This window comes from Lissotriton helveticus, chromosome 6 (genome assembly GCF_964261635.1).
Source record: "Lissotriton helveticus chromosome 6, aLisHel1.1, whole genome shotgun sequence".
NCBI classification, from domain to species: Eukaryota; Metazoa; Chordata; class Amphibia; order Caudata; family Salamandridae; genus Lissotriton; species Lissotriton helveticus.
In genome coordinates this window covers 1281279812-1281300208 of record NC_136067.1, presented here as the reverse complement: position 1 = coordinate 1281300208, position 20397 = coordinate 1281279812, and the positions used below count along the sequence as shown (strand labels likewise).

The following is a 20397-nucleotide window of genomic DNA, read 5'->3' as shown; positions in this document are numbered from 1 at the left end:
CTGACTGCAGAAAAGGCAGAGCGGTGCACAAGCGCACTCTTTCCAGATGGATTGTCTTGTGCATCAAGATTTGTTACTCTTTGGCCGGTAAGGAACCTCCAGAGGGTTTAAGAGGTCATTCTACCAGGGCAAAGTCTTCTACATCTGCTTTATCTAGGGGTGTTCCTGTTGAGGACATTTGTAGAGCGGCAACTTGGGCCTCCCTCCACACTTTCGCGACACATTACTGCTTAGATTCCGAAGTGAGGAGGGACGGTCACTTTGTGTGCTCTGTCCTACAGAATTTCTTGGTATAGAAGAGTGGACACCCTCCTCCAGGAGTGGGGACTGCTGTGGGATTCTTTTTACAAGGTGAGGAATCCACTGGCAGATGTATCCATCAGAAGAACAAGTTACTTACCTTCGGTAATGCTTTTTCTGGTGGATACAGTATCTGCCTGTGGATTCCTCATTGACCCACCCATCTCCCAGTTATCCACTCTTCTATGCCTGCAAACTGTTTATTTTATGATTATATCTTTTACTGGAAATGTTTAATTGTTCTTGCTTTTTGCATTAATTTCACACTGTGTATGTTGATTTGATTACTATGTACCTATTTATGTTGGTCCGTCCGTGTGCCTCGGGGGCACGGAAAAAAGGGCGTAACTGACGTCATCACTCCGACGAGGCGCTCTTATGGCTCCGGTGACGTCAGCGAGGTCGCGAGCGAAGTCGTGCCTCTGTGACGTCATCCTCGTCGGCGTGGAGAACTACAAAAGTTTCCGAATGCTGCTGGCGCAGGGGATATTCACTCGGTGAGGAATCCACAGGCACATACTGTATCCACCAGAAAAAGCATTACCGAAGGTAAGTAACTTGTTCTTTACAAGCATAAATCTATGTGGAAATCAGCCTGACAAGCAGGTAAATCTATGGTCTGTACCCTCAAATCTTTCCAACAGTTGAAGGGATTATGCACAAGTTCTCTAGAATGATTGAAAGACCATGGTGATCTGGGATACTCTCTCTCTCTCTCTCTCTCTCTCTCTCTCAAGTATTGTAACAGAACCAGGCTATTTCCAATAAGGAGTCTATTCCAATTCTTTAAATAATCAGTTACCATTGCCCCAATATTTTAAGACGGCCAAACAATGTGGATAAAAATGCTTGATCATTCGGAGATACTCATAATTTCTGTGAGTGCATTACACTTCATAACGTTTTAGCTTTTGTACCAATTCAGGCAGCGACTAACCATTCCCAAATCAATTCCTCCCCACTCACCCAAAAGGAACAGTTCTCCCCAAACTGCTACACCATTTTGCCTTTGAACAATAATGCAGTCATACCTAGTTCCTGGTGAATGTTAGGGGGGCCTCATTGGTGATAAGTTGCTTGAGGCTGAATGTCACTTATACATTAGCTATGAGCGTGACCTTTTTAAGAAACTGCTCTTTTCAATAAGCTCCATAGACGTTATAGCCTGGCCTCGCAAGGTCCTCCGTTGGCTCTTTAGGGTGATACAAGGATACAAGTATATCCTCTGTTGTTCAAGCGCCCATCCTATCGGGCAATGACAACTGCATAGCACAACCAGAGCCCTTTTCTGTGTCATTTATTGGGGCTGATCCAGAAACTGTTATGCTCAAAATGTGGGCCTCCTAGCCATTCGTCTTACAGCACCTTGATTTTTTGGTATATCCCCACCAACACATCATGGAACATTACATTCTTAAAGGCAATGAAAAGATGAGCCTTACTGTTAAATAATTAAACATAGGGTAAGGATAAATAAATAAGTTTAAAAAAGCAGGGTGAATGGTGTGTTGGTCTTAGAGATTACGGGTTGTCCTATGATATAGCAGTGATGATGCAGTGCCCCACTATATAGTGGCACTCAATGCAATAACAAACACCGGATTTGTTTGATCATAATGAATTTTAAGTCAAATATTTTGGTTATCAATTAAAATACTGCAGAAGTAAACCTCGTTTCTTATTTTTGATAGAGCTTTTCACCGCTTTGCCGAAGGTATGCTGACAGCACCCAGAACTAATTTGTGTGACCCTAGTGTCTATAGATATATCTCCAATTTAGCAATGCACATTAACTAAAGTCCTTGTTCTTCTCTAAGGTCTCCTCTGTGGTGGATTCTAAATATTCAGTACACCCTAGCCATTTTCATGTTTTCCCCACATCAGCATCAAATCCTGTACAAACTGTACACAACACGAGTTGTATCAGATGGTACGGGTTGTATTTATGTAGGTGAAAGCAGTGTTACCTCCCTTGCTCTGCTCTAGTCGGAGCTCTGCCATACACATATTTATTACCCAGATTTTTCTATTGGGGCTGATAAATGAGACATGAAGAGCAACGCTGAGGGGAAGCAGGCATATCGTCTCCAGGTTAACCACCGCTGATCCTAGCATGATGGAACCCCCCCAATAAGCGCTAAGAGCTCATGAGGCATTATTACCCAGAATACTAACTCTTAACTACCGCCAAATGGGCGAAAAGACTACGTGTTGAACTACATTGTTAGGTACATATACACCTATAGTTCACGATTTTTGTATAATACACTTTCATATATACATTCATGTGAGTAAGGTGGGGAATTTTGTGCTTTCCCTGTCCTGAAGAAGGAGTTTCGCACTCCGAAACATGTTCATGTCGACGCACTACAGAGGTTAATGTACATAATTTCACATTAATAACCTCACACTGCACCCTTTTAATAATACCAGCCAGGGGCTTAATTAAAGTCTTTTTTCCCCATGAACCAGGTATTTTTTACTATCACTTTCACCACCCCACCACTCACATAAAATACCCCACACTATTTCACACATAGTCCACAGTAAGTGCTCCCACGTAGTCGACGGTCGCAGCACGCCGCATCCCGTAGAGGGATGCGAAGACCCCAATTATGAAGCATGACACCAAGGGGCCTGTTGGTGTGTGAGGGGTATTTAAACAACACGGTGTGCTCCCCACCATTGCAGGGACCACCACCACTGCCTCAGTGGATTCCACTTTATTTTCTTATACTGCGCTGGGAGACTGAATCCACTGTTTCTCTCCCTCCCTCCTATGTTTATATAGATAGAACTCTTCTCTAAGTCTCACCCCCTTTTTCCTAGATATTTTGTTTTTGGCCAGGATGGGATCTTAAAATTAACCTGTTCATCAGATCACCAAGTTCAGATGCTCCTCCTAGTTTTTTTAAATGTCTTAGTGAGTGCTCTCTTTTAAATACTCTCTAGTATGTTATTCCAGTGGGGATCACGTCAGCTTGCAACCTGCCATACCAGAACCTAAATAAAGCTGGCGCTGACTGTGACGTGTTTGCTGGAACCTGTTCCCACCACAGCCAGGGTGAATATGACTTTCTCCTGCAGCTCAACCATCCAATGCTCCTGGCCCCATGAGTATGTGTAATGTGGCTTGAGTTATGCTGTGTCTACTCCTCTGACATTTTCCTGTCCTCTCCATCCATCAGAGGTGTTATCCAGTGCTCCTCACTGGTATTCCCCACAAAGAGGTTGAGAGGCTTCTATGAGATGCACAGCTGCAGGATCAGGATCTCTACACTTGATCTCTGCAGGTGATGCTAGGAGGAACAGCGCAATGTCACAGCAAAGAGACGCTGACCTGCCTCTCCAGTGGGTGTTCATCTGATTCCTTTTCAGTTTTGCCACTGGAGCAGCCCTCATCTCCATTCTCCTTTCCCTCCTAAGCTCTCCAGTGAGTAACGGAGTTGAGCCTGCAAAAGTAGTCTAAAAAAAGGCAACATATGGAGGAACTGTGGGCTCCGCTGTATGGTGTCTTTTTTCATGTTGTTTCTATGATGTTACAGCTGCTGTAGATACAACAGAGGTTGTCTACCTAAGATTTCCCTGTCGGCGTTGTAATTATTGTTCCTGGAGAAGCATGAATGATTAAGATGTGGCATCTTTCTCATGCATCCTCGAGTACAGCAGTGCATGTTCAGTATGTAATGCTCTATCTCTAGACATGCTCCAGTCTTCAAAGGTAAATGTTGATCTGTTTCTTTGAATCCACAAGTGTTGCCACTAACAGACAGCCTGTCCTTTTAGGAGCCTCTGGGTTTCCAGTTCTCTGCCTGCTGAATGTCCCCATTATGTGTTTCTATAACCCCTCATTCATTCATTTGCTGATGGTTCTATCATTCAGAAAAAGTTCCGTCTTGTAAGAATTCATATAACTATTCACACATAGAGCATTTCCAAAACACTCAGCATCTGCTGTAAACCTAAGAACATGTCCGCCTGGGATAATCAGATATCTGTTGTCCAGCTATTTACTTTGGAAATGTCTTTTATAGATTGTAGAGCACACAATTACCATAATCCGTCCTGGCACTAAAGAGCCTATACACAGGTACAGCGAGCAATGGTACATGGAAAGCAAAAGGTCTTTAAATCTTTCTGGAATTGAAGATTATTTTGATTTTAGGTATAATTAGAGAATAGGAGGAGGCACAGGGAAGAACACTACATGGTTGGTAAAAACTGAAAAAGAATAGGCCGTGATCTTTCTCCTGCAGCATTTAAAGATTTGTGATACATGCATAGGCTTTCGATAGCTGTTCTTTTTCCAATAGGCATCCAGTTCAGCTTTTTCAAAAAGGGTCATCCAAGCCTGTTGAAATTTTTGCAGGATTGTTTTGGAGAATTTGCAGTCACTGTGTGGGATATTTCTGATGTCCCAAATACCGATAATTGCACGAATTGAGGTTTGACCCAACAACTGCTTGTATAACCAAAAAATATGATCCTTTTAGTAAATGTTATACGGTTTTGTCTTAGAATGTTTAGCAATAAAACATTGAGGTGTGATATCTGAGATAAGATTCAGAAAAAAGCGATTTATCATAGATGCCAAGATTTCGGACTAAATCTATTGGGCATAGATAAGTTCTCAGCTGTTGTAGCTACAGTTTGTCATTCGTTTTGCAGAATTGGGACCAACGATGATGATCTCTGCTTTTTAGATTTCAGTTTGAGAAGATTATTGACTATCCAGGTCGCTACACCAATAATAGAGTTTTGGAAATTGCTCACACGAATAATACAATCTGAATATCCTTGGTGTAACTTCTAAAGAGTAGCCCGAAAGAGTGAATCAATTTTGTCAAACATGCAACATAGATATTAAAGAGAACGAGGCCTAAATGAGGAATCCTGTATTGTGCAGAATACACAAACTGTTCAAATTCAACACTTTCTCTGGGTTAAAAAAGAAGTAAGTCAGGTTAAGGCTTTGCCTCCAATACTAATCTCCACCAATATGCTCCACAGTATTGAAGGCAGAAAAAAGTCCAAGAACATCAGAAATGCTGAATTGTCACTCGCAAGAAGCATTTGAATCTTGTTTTAGTTTGAGGCTAATTGCTTCTATGCTATGAGCTGCTCCTAACCAGTTTGAGCTAAGTTGGGAACATTGGTAGATCGTATGAAGGCTGATATTTGTGAAGTGACCTCTTTTTTAGAAATGTTTGCAATAAGAGGTAAAAAAGAAATAGATCTCTAGTTTTTAATAATGTGAGGATCAGTTGTTGGCTTCTGTAGAAGCGGGGTGAACATGGAACGCTTCCATCATCTTAGTACAGAGGCTTCTCAAAAGGATTGATTGCCCATGTATGTTATTTTGGATGCAATAGTGGAAACTGTTTTATGAAAACAGCTTGCAGGGCAAAGCTCTAGAAATTATGCTAATTTAACTGAAAGAATCCATTTGTAGGTGTATTGAGAAACTGAACTCCTGTATCATCTGTTCAGTAAAACATTTTATAGTAAAAGAATCAACTATCACTACTTGGCCTAAAGTCTATGCCTTTTTTGTAGTGGTGTGTTTGTTCAGTCTGAATTCCACCATGAGATATTTTGAGGAGATGTATTGGGAGAGTGAAGAGTTGCAGTGTACGATAAGTCCTCAACTCTATGTGTCTCTTGTATTGCTCCTCAGTCCCTTTTGCTTCCTCCTGCCTTTTACAGGTAGCGGTCTATGACCTGAAAGAGTTCATTAAGTGTCATAGATAACTTTTGTTTGTTTTTCAATGCAAGGTGAGGCACCTGAGTTGAAATGTATGCTCACATTATTGTGACTTGATTCAAGTGATGTTTGTACCTCCTTGTGCCACTTAATAAAGCAATGTAGAGCAAACATTCATAAGGAGCAAAACTTGATTGATAGGTACAGATTCTGCCATTCTCTCTGACAGGAATTTCTTGATAGGACTTGAATATCCAGAGTCAAATCCAAAGAGAGGGGCTACTCTTCTCCTTAGCCCCGTTTTTATAATTACTTTTTCTGTAGTTAATTGTGTTTTTCGTCTTCACTAAAACACCTCTGACTATGTGTTTAATCTTTTTTTAACACTTTATTTATCATTGTTTGACATATGCATATCTGAATGTAATTTTACACAATGATTCAATCACAAACATTAACATGCATAACTGCATGATACCATCGTGCCTAGATCTGTACAGAATACACTGCAATCATAATAAAAATACAACGTATGACCACAATACGATATTTCTCTTTTAACAAACCATCCTTCAAAGTTATGTTTGCTACCCCGTTATTTTCCGGACATCTTTGTACAATGCTTCATTATATCTTACATATTCAACCTATTCCCGATGGGACTATTGCAGCTGGTATGTGGCTAGGGGTGATGGGCTCCAGATTCTGCAAATATGTTTTAAGCGAAGCCCATTTGTGTTTTGGTCGGGACCTGGGGGGGGAGCAATGTGGTGTTTAGTTCGCAGTTCTTGTTACAGAAGGTAAGACTGGCAAGCCATGCACCTGTTGTAGGAAAAATTCTGCTGCCCCATCTGATAGCTGTCTCTGGTTTATCCAATAACAGCGTGAGTGCGATGAACTTGCATAGTTTCTTTGGCATATTGTAAACATACCCCAAAAGTGCAACCTCAGGTGTGGGGTCTATTTCCAACTGTGTCATCTGGGATTTTATTCTGAAAATGGCAGTCCAGAACTCCCCAATCTGCCACACTTCTGGCAATTATGGGGCCGGGCTGGATCAATAGCGTGGAGGGTGGCCGGCGTCATATATGCCCTCCATAGGTATTTAAAATGTATCAGCTTGTACCTGCTGTTAAGGAAAATCTCTCTAATTTGCGAACAACAGAAAGCCCACTGGTCACCTAGTATGGGGTACCCCAGGTCTTGCTCCCAGGCTGCTCGAATCCCGGCATCGTGACTCTGGACAAACGTCATACTGGCCTTGTATAACCTCGAAATTAATTGACTCCCGTCAGAGTTAGATATTAAAAGAGTTAGAGCAGCGAAAGACAGCAGCTCCAGTGGGTATTCCGATATTTTGGCTCGGAGTGCCCTGCGTACCCGACTGAAACCAAACTCATCCGTGAAGGTCGATCTGGCCCTCATGTCTCCCATGGCACTATCAAATACATGCCCGTTCGGGAACAGGTCGCCAAACTTGGTCATGGAGTATGATTTCAGTACTTGCAGAACTAATTTCTCTTCTGTTATAGGGAACCTCGGATTGCTTGCAATGGGAATTTCCGAGGAGTATAAGGAGCTGCTCCCAGTCACTAGGGAGAGTTTGCACCATGCCCAACTTGAGGTGGACACTGTCTGAATGTCCCTCGGGTCACGAGGAAATCCCTGAGGCAAAATGGCATGGAGAGGAGTCGGGAGTACAAGGTCAGCTTCAGGCTTACTGTAGGGGATACACGTGTCTGGATGATACCGGATGTATGACATTACAACGCATGCTTTTACATCGCATGCCTTTACAATGCGGTATTTACAACGAATACCTTTACAACGCATAGTGCTTTGGGGCGCTGGATAGTGAATAGTTTAATTTACTATTCCAACTCTAGTCCCCGTGGATAGTAGGGAAGGTGTTGGATAGTAAATTAAACCTATTCCCTATCCTAGAGCGCCCCCCAGTGCAATGCGTTGTAATGATTTGCGTTGTAAAAGTTGCGTCGTAAAGGCACTGCGTGGTAAAAGTTGCGTTGTGAAGGATGTTTCCCGGATGATACCATGAGTGAGCAAACCTGCCCTTTCCACTAGGTAATACATTCTAAAATGCAGAGCCCCCCCTCCTTCATATGGCAGAGTCATGGTGTCCCACAGTGTTCTAGGTCTTTTGCCACCCCATGCTAGTCTGATAAGATGTGATCTGATTGTGTGGAAGAATCTGTCTGGAAGTGGGATGGGGATATTGTGGAACATGTATAAGAACTTAGGGAGTACTATCCTTTTCATTAGCGCAATTCTGCTGGACATGGATATCGGGAGCCTTATCCAACGTTCAATCTGTGCTTCTAGATTGTGTATAACCGAACCATAATTTAGCCTAACAATTTGTTCTGCATCTCTATGTATCTGAATTCCCAGATACCGGACCGAATCGGGGCACCACTTCAGCTGGAATTCGCACGTCCATTTGGCAGTGCCAGTCGTTAAAGGGAGAAACTCAGACTTGCTCCAATTTATACCCAATGCCGAATAGCCACTAAAGCGGAGAATCTCTCTGATAAGGGGGTCTAAATGTTCCTACGGGCAGCGGACATATAGTACAATATCATCCGCATACAACGAGGATAGGGCCTGTGTTGAACTTAATGCCTCTGTGTAGGTGTTTTTCCTGAAAATGTCTAACCAGCGGGTCAAGGGATAGAATGAAAAGTAAATTGTATAGCGGACATCCCTGTCTGGTGCCAAGTTTGAGAGCAAACGGGATGGACAACGTGCCGTTCAAGCGAAGTTGCGCGGGGGAAAAGGTGTAAAGCAACGCTATGAGGCCGATGAATCCGTTAGAGATGCCTAGCTTTCTCATCATGGCCCATATGAAAGGCCATTCTAAGGAGTCGAATGCCTTTTCATAGTCTAGCAGGACTGCCGCCGTAGTACCGTTTATGGCCTCTATGGTGCTAACTATTTCATCCTTGGAGAATGGCTCCGCTAAGAACTTCTGCATGTAGTCTTCTAGCCACACCATGGCTATCTCATTCACATATATCCTGCAGTCTTCGTCATTGTATGCTGTGCGTGTGGTGTATAAACTGGTGTAGTACTGAAGGAAATCCTCCCTGATCTCAGCTGTGTCAGTGTGTACCTGCCCGTTGTCAGAGCGAATGGAAGTAATATAAGCTTTCCCCATGCAAGGTCTCAACAATTGTGCCAGAGTGCGTCCCGGCCTATCCCCCTATGACGCGGCAGATAATTTAAAACATGTTTCCTAGTGTTCAAAGCCAGCACATTCCAAGTAATGAAATTAATGTCTGAGACAGTGGAGAGCCTACCCGCCATCATCACATGTTGTCTGAGCTGTAAATGAAAAAATATGTCTATAGTAGCACATAGTGTAGAACAGTGAACCAGTTGTGTCAGGAACAGATGATACCATGCAACAAAAGAAACACCCTCCCATCCCCTAATTCACGACCTATGGAAAATCCCAAATCCCAACAATAGTCTAATACAAAAATTACTATTACCAGGTGTAAACATAGCAATAAATGTGAAAAAGCACTGGGGGGAGGCAATGCCCTGCCTTACCTCCGGTAACTTAAACATGCAATTAAAATGACTTCAGTATGGCCAGTGTCCTGAGTTCAATATCTTAACTACTGGAAGAAAGGAAGGAATGAAGTAAATGCACTCAATACTTATCAACATGTTGCAATAATAGAGTCTTTCAGCTGGCAGAAAACAGTTCCATACTGGAACCGGAGTCCGGCATTCGGGGCAACCGCTCTGGCGTGGGCACTTTCCTAGATGGCCCGTGTTTGCTCGGCTTCTGAGAAATTCTTATGCCACCGCTGGTGAATCAAAAATACTTGACCTACCATCAACATCCACCTTCAGTTGCGCTGAGTATAGCATTCTATATTTCAGTCCTGCCTTGCGTAGCGCGGTTTTGACCTTTGAGAATTTCCGACGGGGCTCTTGCACCTTTGTGGTGAAGTCCAGATCCAGGGAGTTGGAGGAGTCCTGCCATTCCAGTGACCCCTGGTCCCGTGCCGTCCATAAGGCTGTGTCCCTGTCCTTAAAGTTCAGAAGTTGTGCTGGAATGCGGCCGGGGGTATAGCCAGGGTTAGGCCGAGGACCGAGGGACCTGTGTGCCCTTTCAACAGCAAAGGTGGCGGTGAAGGATTCCCTCCCAAATAAATAAGTCAAGAGACCTTCCACAAAACCATCCAGGTGACCTGTATTAGTTGACTCAGGCACTCCCATGATGCAAATGTTGTTGCGTCTCCTCCTAGCTTCAAGGTTGTCGTTCTTTATGGCGATATTCTTGAGGAGATCTTTCATTCTCTCCAACCACCTGGTAGCTTGAGCCGAGCCATCCTCCACGTCTGAAATTCTGCCTTCAGCAGTGTCAAGTCTCTTGTCACGTTGGTCCAGTCTGGCCCCCATTTTGTCCAGCCATTTGTCAAGCACGTCAAAGTGAGTACCCAGCGCTTTAAAGCCTGCTTTGAGTTTGGCCATGAGTGCCTCGGTGTGTAGGGAGTTGTGGCGGGGCGGTAATAGTATCTCCACCCTCTGCCATCGTGGTGCTCGTAGAATCTGTCCTGCCGCCAACCTAGTCAAAGTTTAGCTTTCTCTGCTTTGGATCCCCCTTGCCCATAGCCTTGGGAAGGGGCCTCAAGTAAACAGTGGCGCAATGTACCAGGTGTAGTTGATCCTGTCGCTCTACGAGTGTGCCTCCCAAATGGCAATCCGTACCAAAGGTGGCGAGTCCTCTTTTTCTGCCCCCCGCCACTGTCAAGCATGGGTGTCCCTGGTGGCGCTGCCTGGCAAGAGTCAGTGGAGCTGTCTGGTTATTATGCCTACAACTCGGGGTGTGCGCCCAAATGGTATACAGGTGAGGTCAGTGCGGGGGCACTTCCGCTACGCCACCTGGATCGTCTCTATGTTTTTATTCTTCTTTGCCCCCCAGGGGGTCACAGAGATATCACGGCCAACATCGAGGATGTGTCAAGGGCTCCAACCCCCGGGGGGGGGTGGTAATTTCAGAGGTTGGTAATCATCCTGCCCCAGCGCGGGCCCTCGGTTTTCCAGGGCATCGAGTCGACGGGTGGGCCTACCTTCTGCTTGCGGGACTGCCTGAGAGTTCCTGGCCGCTCCGTGGTACTACAGCAGTGCAGGTTGCAACGTGTTTCAGGGATGTATGGCGATGCTGTCAGTCCCTGAGTACGTTCATCAGCGTTGGAGTGAAAGGCAGACCGCTCCCGGCCCTAGGCGGTGTCTGTGCCTTACTCGAACAGACGGCTTAGCGGTGCGCAGCAGGCCTCAGTACTCACTTTGGGAGAGTTACAGTTCCCCACTACCGATATCGTGCAGAGTGGCATCAATGTATTCCGGATGCCATGGAGAGTGTGGACGCGCTGTCACAAATGTGCATTTCAGCGTGTGAGCTCAGGAATGGTCGTTGTTCCCAGAGACATCAGCGGAGCTCCGACACTACGCGGCCATCTTGGTTGTGGTTCAGCCACGCCCCCGATATTGTGTTAAATCTTGGTTTCTTTTTAATATTATTCCAATAAAACTGATACTGATCAAGTGTCCTCAGTGACACTCTGGGTTATATGGGAGTTCTCCTTATCAGTGTCTATTTGAAATAGAGCATTACCCTCTTCAGTTCCCCAAAAGTGGTATCCTCATTCTTTGTATAGTTACCCCGTGTTCCTGGCACATGAGATTCCCTCAAATTATATGGAAGGAAAAAGGCCCGCCACGTCCCCATCCAAACAAGGGAATGCCATCACACGATAACCCTGGTGCTACATGTGAACCAGCGTTATCAGTATTACAGAAGGGGCCGCACAAGCATCTGTGGTCCCATCTGTAATACCAAAGTGCCCTAGGGGCACATAAACCAGGTGAACTCACCCACTGTACCCCAAGGGCACATTGTGTAATATGCCTGATGGTCATTTCCCTGTTGTGAGTAACCTGGAAGTCCCAGCAGAACATGGCATTACAAAATATAAATGCAGTAGAGCGATAGCCAGCTTTAGGGCCATACTTCTATCATAGCGATAGTTGGGGCAAATGAGGAGGGATGTATACTTAATAAGACAAACTAAGCACATGTACGTGATATGCTTTGGTTTTCTTAACCCTGCAGGAGAACAAGCTGAAATTTTCTGCATACTTAGAAAAGATCTATAAAGTGAAGATCAACCCTTCATCTATGTTTGACCTTCATGTCAAGAGAATCCACGAGTACAAGAGGCAGCTACTCAACTGTTTACATGTCATTTCTCTCTACAATCGTGAGTACTCCATTGTACTAGTTTCTACGTTTTACTGATAAAAGTGAATGATTTGACAACAATAACACTAGATTTTTTACTATTATCCTCTTTTAAGTCAAAAGATTTTGACAGAATCATAAATTCTGGTTTGATATATACACTAGTCATATATTAAATATTTTTGGTTTGTTTACAAGTGATGCAATCCAACATCTTACACAAGATGTTAACTATTTGATGAACAAAAAATATGCAGTTATGGTTAGGTCTAACTTTCTACTGAAAAGAAGATTTTTTTGTTGCTAATACCGTCAGTGTCGTTTGACAAATCTGCACGAAACATTATTAAAAAATGCTCATCTAATTTGGGTTCTGCTAGGCATGTTTTGTGTATATTATGCAAGGTGTGGTGGAAGCTGCAAAAAAAATGAATGGTCTAAAAAGTGACTTTCAAAATGATCTGGCCACACTTTCGCCCGGGCCCTCCCTGAGGGAGATAATTTATGTATTTATTTATTTATTTATTTATTTAATGCGATTTTATATAGCGCGAACATTACCCAAAGGTGTCAGAGCGCTTTACATAAGAACCAGTTGCGATACATAAGACTTAGGATTACATGAGTTACATAAAAGATACAAACAGAAAAAAAATGCAAATGTACAAGTTGTAAAGTCACACAAGGAAGAGATACAAACAGAGAAAATTGCAAATGTACAAGTTGTAAAGTCACTCAAGGAAGAGATACAAATGGATAAACTCTAAGAATCACATAGGAGTGGTAGTGAGGACAAAGGTCTATAGTGGTTAGAGTTATCGCTATATACATATATATATACAAATAGATTTTCTCAGGATTTTTGATGAGGGAAGCAGCATGCTGGATACAGGTTGTACTGGACCAAACCAAGTAGGCAGAGTCTGCAAAAGTTAACAACAGCAGGTCATGTCCACTGAGGCTCATGCAGCCACTCATATGACACCTTTGGGTAATGTTCGCGCTATAGAAAATCGCATTAAATAAAATACAATTAAATAAATACTCTCCCACTGCTACAGTGTCTGCCGGCTGATGCTGGGAGGAGAGCCCGGCCGGGGTGGGTGGGGGAGAGAGCTGCACTCTCTGTGCCCCCTGCGCCTCAGAAGCATGCTGGAGGCTAAATTGGACACTGTTGCGATGGATGTCAACCTGCTGCATGCTGATGTCCACAGTATAGCTGAGAACGTCACTACTGCTGAATCTAAGATAAATGGGTTACTCTCCAGAACAAAGAGGCTATAAAAACAGGTTGATATACTTACCAAACAGACGCTGCCATCACAGCCCGTCTGGAGGACCAGGAGAGTCATGCCAGACATAACAAAATTCACATGGTGGGGGTGCCTGAGGGGGCGGAGGGGCAAAGTGTTCATCTCTTCCTGGAGGATCTCATCCTTAAGACACTCCGTCCTACGAGAATATCCGTCTATTTCTCTATAGAGAGGGTGCACAGGGAGCTGCCCCCCTGCCACGCCTGGATGCCACCCACGTACGATCATAGCTAGGGTATTCAACTATGGAGGCCAAGATGCAATCCTGCAGGCAGCTCGTACCCACAGGGATCTCTACATCAAGAACTCGATTATCCATTTTTTTCCTGATTTCACCCTTCAGGTGCTAATTATGCAACAGAATTTTAACTCAGTCTAGAGGGCACTACAGGACCAGAACATCAAGTACATGATGCTATACCCAGCCAAGATCCGCTTTGTGACGGATTAGAAGACACTGCACTTTGTTTCTCAGGATGAGGCATGGAACTGGTTGGAGGGGTGTGACTTGGAAGAGAGGCCATGATCGTTGGACCAGGCCCGCGAACGGAGGGACAGAGATAAGCAGCCATGACGGCTCTGCTAACCCAAAATCCTGAGGCCCTTTACGGAGGAGAGGACATTTCTTTCTCCTGCTGTATGGACCTAGTAATGTTATATTGATCTGTGGTATGGGCTATGTCATGGATCCTGCCTATTCGGGACGATATTGATGCATACGAACCTTGTGGGGGGCGGTGTAGTCATAAAGAACTGCCTCATGCAAACCTTAGGGAATACAATACTTAGCATCATTATCTCAGACCAGATCACTTTGGTGATGCGATGTACCCTTACTGTTACATGCAACTTTTGGGGTGACAGGCATGTTGGGTAGTGGGTAGTTTTGAACTCGTTATGGGGGGACCAAGGTGTGGCAAGTTACTGGGGTTGATTTGTTTAGTGTTGTTATTATCATTATTTGCTCATCTATGCAGCTTCTTGTTAGTCAAGGTAATGCAGGCAAGAAGGTTACAGTACTGGCCGGGTTCGCACGATTTCCTAGTCCTTATTGCCCAGGGCCCTAAACACACTGCACATCTACACTAATGATTGGGAAACCACAAAGAGAATCGAATATCTGGACATGGAATGTCAACGGTCTGGGGAACAAAATAAAACACACGTTAGTGCTTCATTATGTGCAGAGACACTCTCCTGATCTCATACTTCTACAAGAAATGCACCTCCGGGGTAATCACTACATGGCTTTAGATCGATTTGGTTTCAAGTTGGTGGCCCATGCAGGTTACTCCACAGGCTCAAGGGGCATGGGCATACTAATCAAGAAAACATTACCTTTCACCCGACTTCAAACGTGGCAGGACACCCTGGGCTGCTATGTGGCCATCTCTGGAACCTAGGAGGGACTTACCCTAAAACTCTGTTCCCTCTATGTACCGCAGAGACTACCCCTTAACCCTTCCTAAAGTCAGTTCTCTACTTATGTAAATGTCTGGAGGCACTCTTATACTTAGGGGAGATTTCAATGCTGCCATGGATCCTGGGGTAGATAGAAGGAGTACTGCACCCACCAGAGCAGATGCAGGATTATTGCTGGCCTTTGTTTCTGCAATGGGTTTGGTAGATCTGTGGAGGGCACATAACCCACAATTACAACAATATATGTACTTCTCTTCTGCGCATGGCTCACTCTCCCGACTTGATCATCTTCTCACTCATCACACCCGGATTGGGGCTTTCAGGTTAACGACACACTACGCGTTAAAGAAAAGCTCATCACAGCCACTGAATTATACTTTCAAGAGAACCTGGGGTCAGTAACATCCACCTGTGTTTTATGGTAGATGTTCAAAACTGTTATCTGGGAACAGACCCAGGCTCTCTAGGAGGGAAAAAGAAGGATATCAAAAATGATTGGGAGGCTATAAAGAGGGACATAAAGGACGTCAAGGCTAGAGTGGCAATGGAGGGGGTGGCAACATATGTCATCAGCTGCATCTTTGTCATCAAGACTTGCTGATCTTGGTTGATAACATGGTGCTCTCTCATGCACTGGCAATACAACGCCGGTTGTATGACGTGGGCGACAAGGCCAACAACCTGCTTGTTTGGCTAGAGAAGAGGGACCGGGACCACTCGTGGGTGCTAGGAGTCCTAGATGAGGAGGGAGTTTTACAGACTAGAGGTGAGGTGATAGCTGATGCCTTGGAAACTTATTAGGAGGAATTATACACCACCTCAAGTACCAGGCCAGGTTCTGACTTGGAAGAACTACTTCACGATAATCCCCTCCAGACACTAGCGGATGATGTAGTGTAGGCCCTTGAGAAGGACCTGACAGGAGATGAATTGGCACTTGCCATCGGGGACCTCCAGTATGGTAAGGTGGTGGGGCCTAATAGTTTGCCCATTGGATTGTTCAAGGGATTGGGGACAAGATAGCTAAGCCAATGCTAGAAATGTTTCAGACAGTGCTGACCCAGGGCTGCCTTCCAGAAGGCCATGGTATGGCTACGATCGACATCATACCCATAAAAGGAAACCCCTGACCAACTGCAACTCTTACAGTCCCAAATCCTCACTGAACGTAGAGGCCAAGGTATTGGCTAAGACCCTTGCAATGCTTTTAAGTAAAGTCATAACTTCCATAGTACATCTAGATCAATCTAGCTTCAAGCCACACTGGAGTACTCGTCTCAACTTGAGAAGACTCTATAGTGGGCTCCACATAATGGGCCAGCCGGGCCCAGACACTGCGTTTTTGATGGCTCTTAACACCAAAATGGCATTGATCAGCATTGAATGGCCTTATCTTTTCGCCACATTGACAAGGCTGGGCTTTGGACCAAAATTTTGTGGGTAGGTGAGACTTTTGTACCAGGTCCCTATGGCCAGGGTGCAGGTCAGGACGAAATCTCAGTCCTTTGAGTTTCAGAAGGGAACCCGACAGGGGTGCCCTCTCTCGCCCATGATATTTGCCTTGGCCCTTGAGCTGCTCGCAGATTTGACAGGACCCACTGGTGTGGGGAATCAGTGGCTGGGAAGAACATATCTCCCTGTACGCTGACCCCATAGTACTCTGTTACAAGACCCTATTTCTCAGTAGCTAGGATATTGAACATCTTTGATTTCTTTGGCAGTTACTCTGGCTACCGTATCAACCAAATCTACCATCTTTCCCTTGTCAGGGCTGTCACCACGGCTCCCTGTAGAGTGCACAGCACCGGTAGTTACTGAGAGCTACCAGTGCCTCGGGATCTATGTCACCCGAGCCCTGTACATATTTACGCTAAGGAATTTGTTTCCCCAACTGGAGAGACTCCATAATGATATGGCACATTGGCATACACTGCCATTTGTCCCTAATGAGCAGGGCTGCTCTCTACAAAATGCTGGCCTTCCTACGCTTTATATATGTGCTTCAAAATACACCCTATCCGATTCCAGTAGAGTTCTTCAGTAAAATGAGCGTTGTCTGCTCCAATGAAAAAGCGATGCCTCACGTATCGCGTTAGGCAAATTGCAGAGAGGAATAGACGATGGGGGGCTAACAATCCCAGATGTCAGGAAGTAGTGCTGGGCCTCCCAGCTGTTGGTGGTCAAATAGTGGATCTTCTCCGATAGACAGGAACCATCTTAATGGATTGACAGAGATGCAAAAGGGGGAGGCGGGCATGAAGCTATCCTCTACCGTAAAATAATGGAGAGAAAGTTACCATCACATACAGGGACAGTGGTCCAGATTTCGAGGGAAGCCTTGAGCAGTCTGGGTTAGAAGGACAGGCTCATACTCTGACTCCTTTGTGGCATAGCGATCTGCTTCACGAGGTGGGCACCCTAGCAGGCTTTTCTCGTTCGGCACTATGAGGCATTGAACCTTTGGGGGATGTGTGGAGAGATCAGTCTCTGATAAAGTTTGATGTCCTTTGTCAGGAGTACGACATGGCAGAACCTAAGAACGATCGGTATCTCCAGCTGGGACATGTACTGCGGGTTCACTTCCTTGAGGGTGACGATTTCCTGATGCTTCGACATAAGAGGACTGTTTGCTAACTGAACCTATACCCAAAAAAGGGATTTCTACTTTCTACCCAAGGATAATTAATAATTCCCCTGACCTGTTGGGTGCCCTGAGACACGCCTGGACTGATGATCTGGGTGGCAGTAAAGATGATGACTGGATTGAGGCTCTTCAAGGTCCACGTGAAATAGCTGTTCAAGCCAGATTCAGGTTGGTTCCACTCAAGATCCTGGACATACTATTCACGGACCCTTTTACATAAAATTGGAAGGTTCAACACACTATTGTGCATTATGGGCTGCGACCAGGAGGGTACCTTCTTTCATATCCTGTGAGACTGCCTAGTAATTCTGGGATTCTGGCATTAGATAGTTGGGGTGATGTCCCGGGTCGCATTTCAAAACGCAATATTGCAAGGAAGTGGGGCATGAACGCTCCCCGAGTGTCACAGATTGGGAATCTGACCTTGATCGGTGTCAGAGGGTGAAGGAGGTGATATATCAGATTCGTGGCTTCCCCAGGAAATGGGAAAAAGGTTTGGGGGGACTGGAGAGAATTCAGGGATGTTGGGGGTGCAGTGAGTGGACCTGTTCGGAGGATGGATCTGGGACGGTGTAATTTTGATTTTGTCATGTACACTACTACAATTATTTCATGCACTTTTCTAGACCGTGATAGTGTCAATGATGTTTTGATTCCAGTGATAATTGTTCAAACAATGGATTTCTTAGCGACATTTCACATTTTGTACACAGCTGCGCTTCTACTTGCAATGCACTGTATGATGAGCATTATCTTATTGAACAGACTTATCATTTTTTATAAACTATGCTTGCAGTAAATTTGCCAGCTTCAATAATATCAGTGACACAACTCATCATCATCTTTGCGGGTACGAGCCTCACTTAAACTCACTTGAGTGCAATTCTGTTTCTTTTTTCTAGAGGTGGGCAAGCCAGCAAATTATTAGGGAGAGTCGAGCCATGGGACAAACTTGGCTGTAAGTACCTGTTTACGAACTAAGCCAGCAAAATATTTGGCATGTAAACTGTGCACCAAACTTCATGTAAACACAGAATAAATTGGTTTCAAAATTCTAAAAATAAAAAAGTGACTTTCCACATGTTAAATCCCATAGAAAACTAACGGAAGCTTTTCCATTAGCAATGGAAAAGGGATTTTTTTGTAGGGCTCTAATTAAGCCCACCTGTGACTCAAACTCTCAAAGAAAGAGATATGTGAACTTTGGTTCACAAACCAGCCACTAATCCACATTTAAAGAAATGCCCAAATCTGATTGCTCAAGGAAGCCATTTCTCTTGTCATCTATTTTGGGTTTGCGGACCCGAAACAATCTGATTGGCTGGTTGGATACAACTTGAAGAAAAATGTTGTGGCTACAGTCATAAACCCTTTTAGAAAGTGGATTGTTGGTTCACTAGGGTATGTCAGGCAATACCCACAATCCTTGTAAGGTTAAGAAGCAGGCAAACCCTAAATTAACCTATGCTCAACCTCTGGTAGCTTGGCACAGAACAGCCAGTCTTAACTTTAGAGGCAATGTATAAAGTATTTATGCCACACTTCAATCAGTTAAACAGTGAAAAAAGCACATGAAAAGATTCCATACGAATTTAGGAAAATAGAGAATATTACCCAAATTAAACAAAAACTAAAATGAAAAAAACAGTAAGTAGAATAAAGTGCAAAATAGTGCCAAAAAGCACTAAGCGACAACAAGGGATATATGGTCACAAAGCCCATGTTAGATGGGTTCACATCTAACATGGGCTTCGATTGGAATTCATAGAGCATATTATCAAGGCCATTATCGCCGCTTTATCTGCAGTTTCCTGGCGATAAAAGCGGCGATAATGTATCGCCTGTCCTTGATAATATGCCCCCTAGTTCTTTTAGGTCACTTCCGGATGGACTAGGAGAAAGCCACTGAAAACTAGGACACTAGGATAGTTAATGCCCACAGGAGCACCGGCGTACTCGCGTTACCTCACCCACAGGAAGCGGGTGCATAGGTGTCAAAGTGTGTCGGGTTTCGTCGCTGAATCCTATGGAGCCTTGAAGAAAGATGCTGCAGGCGACCAGGAGAGAAGTGTCCGGTTGGATCCAAGGGCGGATCGAGGATGAAGAGTACCGGAAAGCAGAGGGGACAGAGTCTGGGTCACTAGTCAGTGACCAGGAAGGAACCAAGAAGGAACCAGACGATGTCGCGAAGCAATCAGGTGATGTCGTGAAGCTTGACTCTGCAGCGACGTGGACCAGGAGGCGTCGACGACAACTAGGAGCTGGATACGGACTGTCCCACAAAGGATCTCGTTGTTGGCGGCGTCGGCTTCCAGATTGAAGTCAACAGGCCTTGGCAAATGCAACCCACGCAGGAATCGAATATTCGCTTAGGTTTAGACCAGCAAGGTCTATGGGGCTTCTCATTTGCAGGGAAGCAGGGGCCCACCTGGAGCAACCAGGCAGGTGGTGTAGATTCAAAGGTTCGTCATCACAGAGGCCACTAGCCAACGGGCAAGTAACCGACAGACGCGTCGAGCAGGAAAATGCAGAAGGGCCCCACGCAGAACTCGTGGAGGGCTGATCTTCGGTGCAGATGATGCTCGGGGCTGGGGCTTCTCAATCCCCAATGCACAATTTCGAGGGTGCCTCAGAAGCTGCACAAGTAGCAAGGAGCAGGCTTTTCAAGATGGCCAGTCCCACATCTCTCGTCGCCCCCATGGGTCTCAGCTTTGCAGGGACTTTGGATCGGGGTCAG

At 44.8% G+C, this 20397-nt stretch overlaps 1 protein-coding gene across 1 annotated transcript in view; it reads left to right on the top strand.

Annotated features, from left to right (window-relative positions):
- The window catches only part of PYGB (glycogen phosphorylase B), a 689075-nt gene that overhangs the window by 455148 nt on the left and 213530 nt on the right, over positions 1–20397 (top strand). The window contains exon 14 of the mRNA XM_078649032.1: positions 12153–12300. Coding sequence (XP_078505158.1) covers positions 12153–12300 — 148 coding nt within the window. The remainder of the gene's footprint in view (positions 1–12152; positions 12301–20397) is intronic.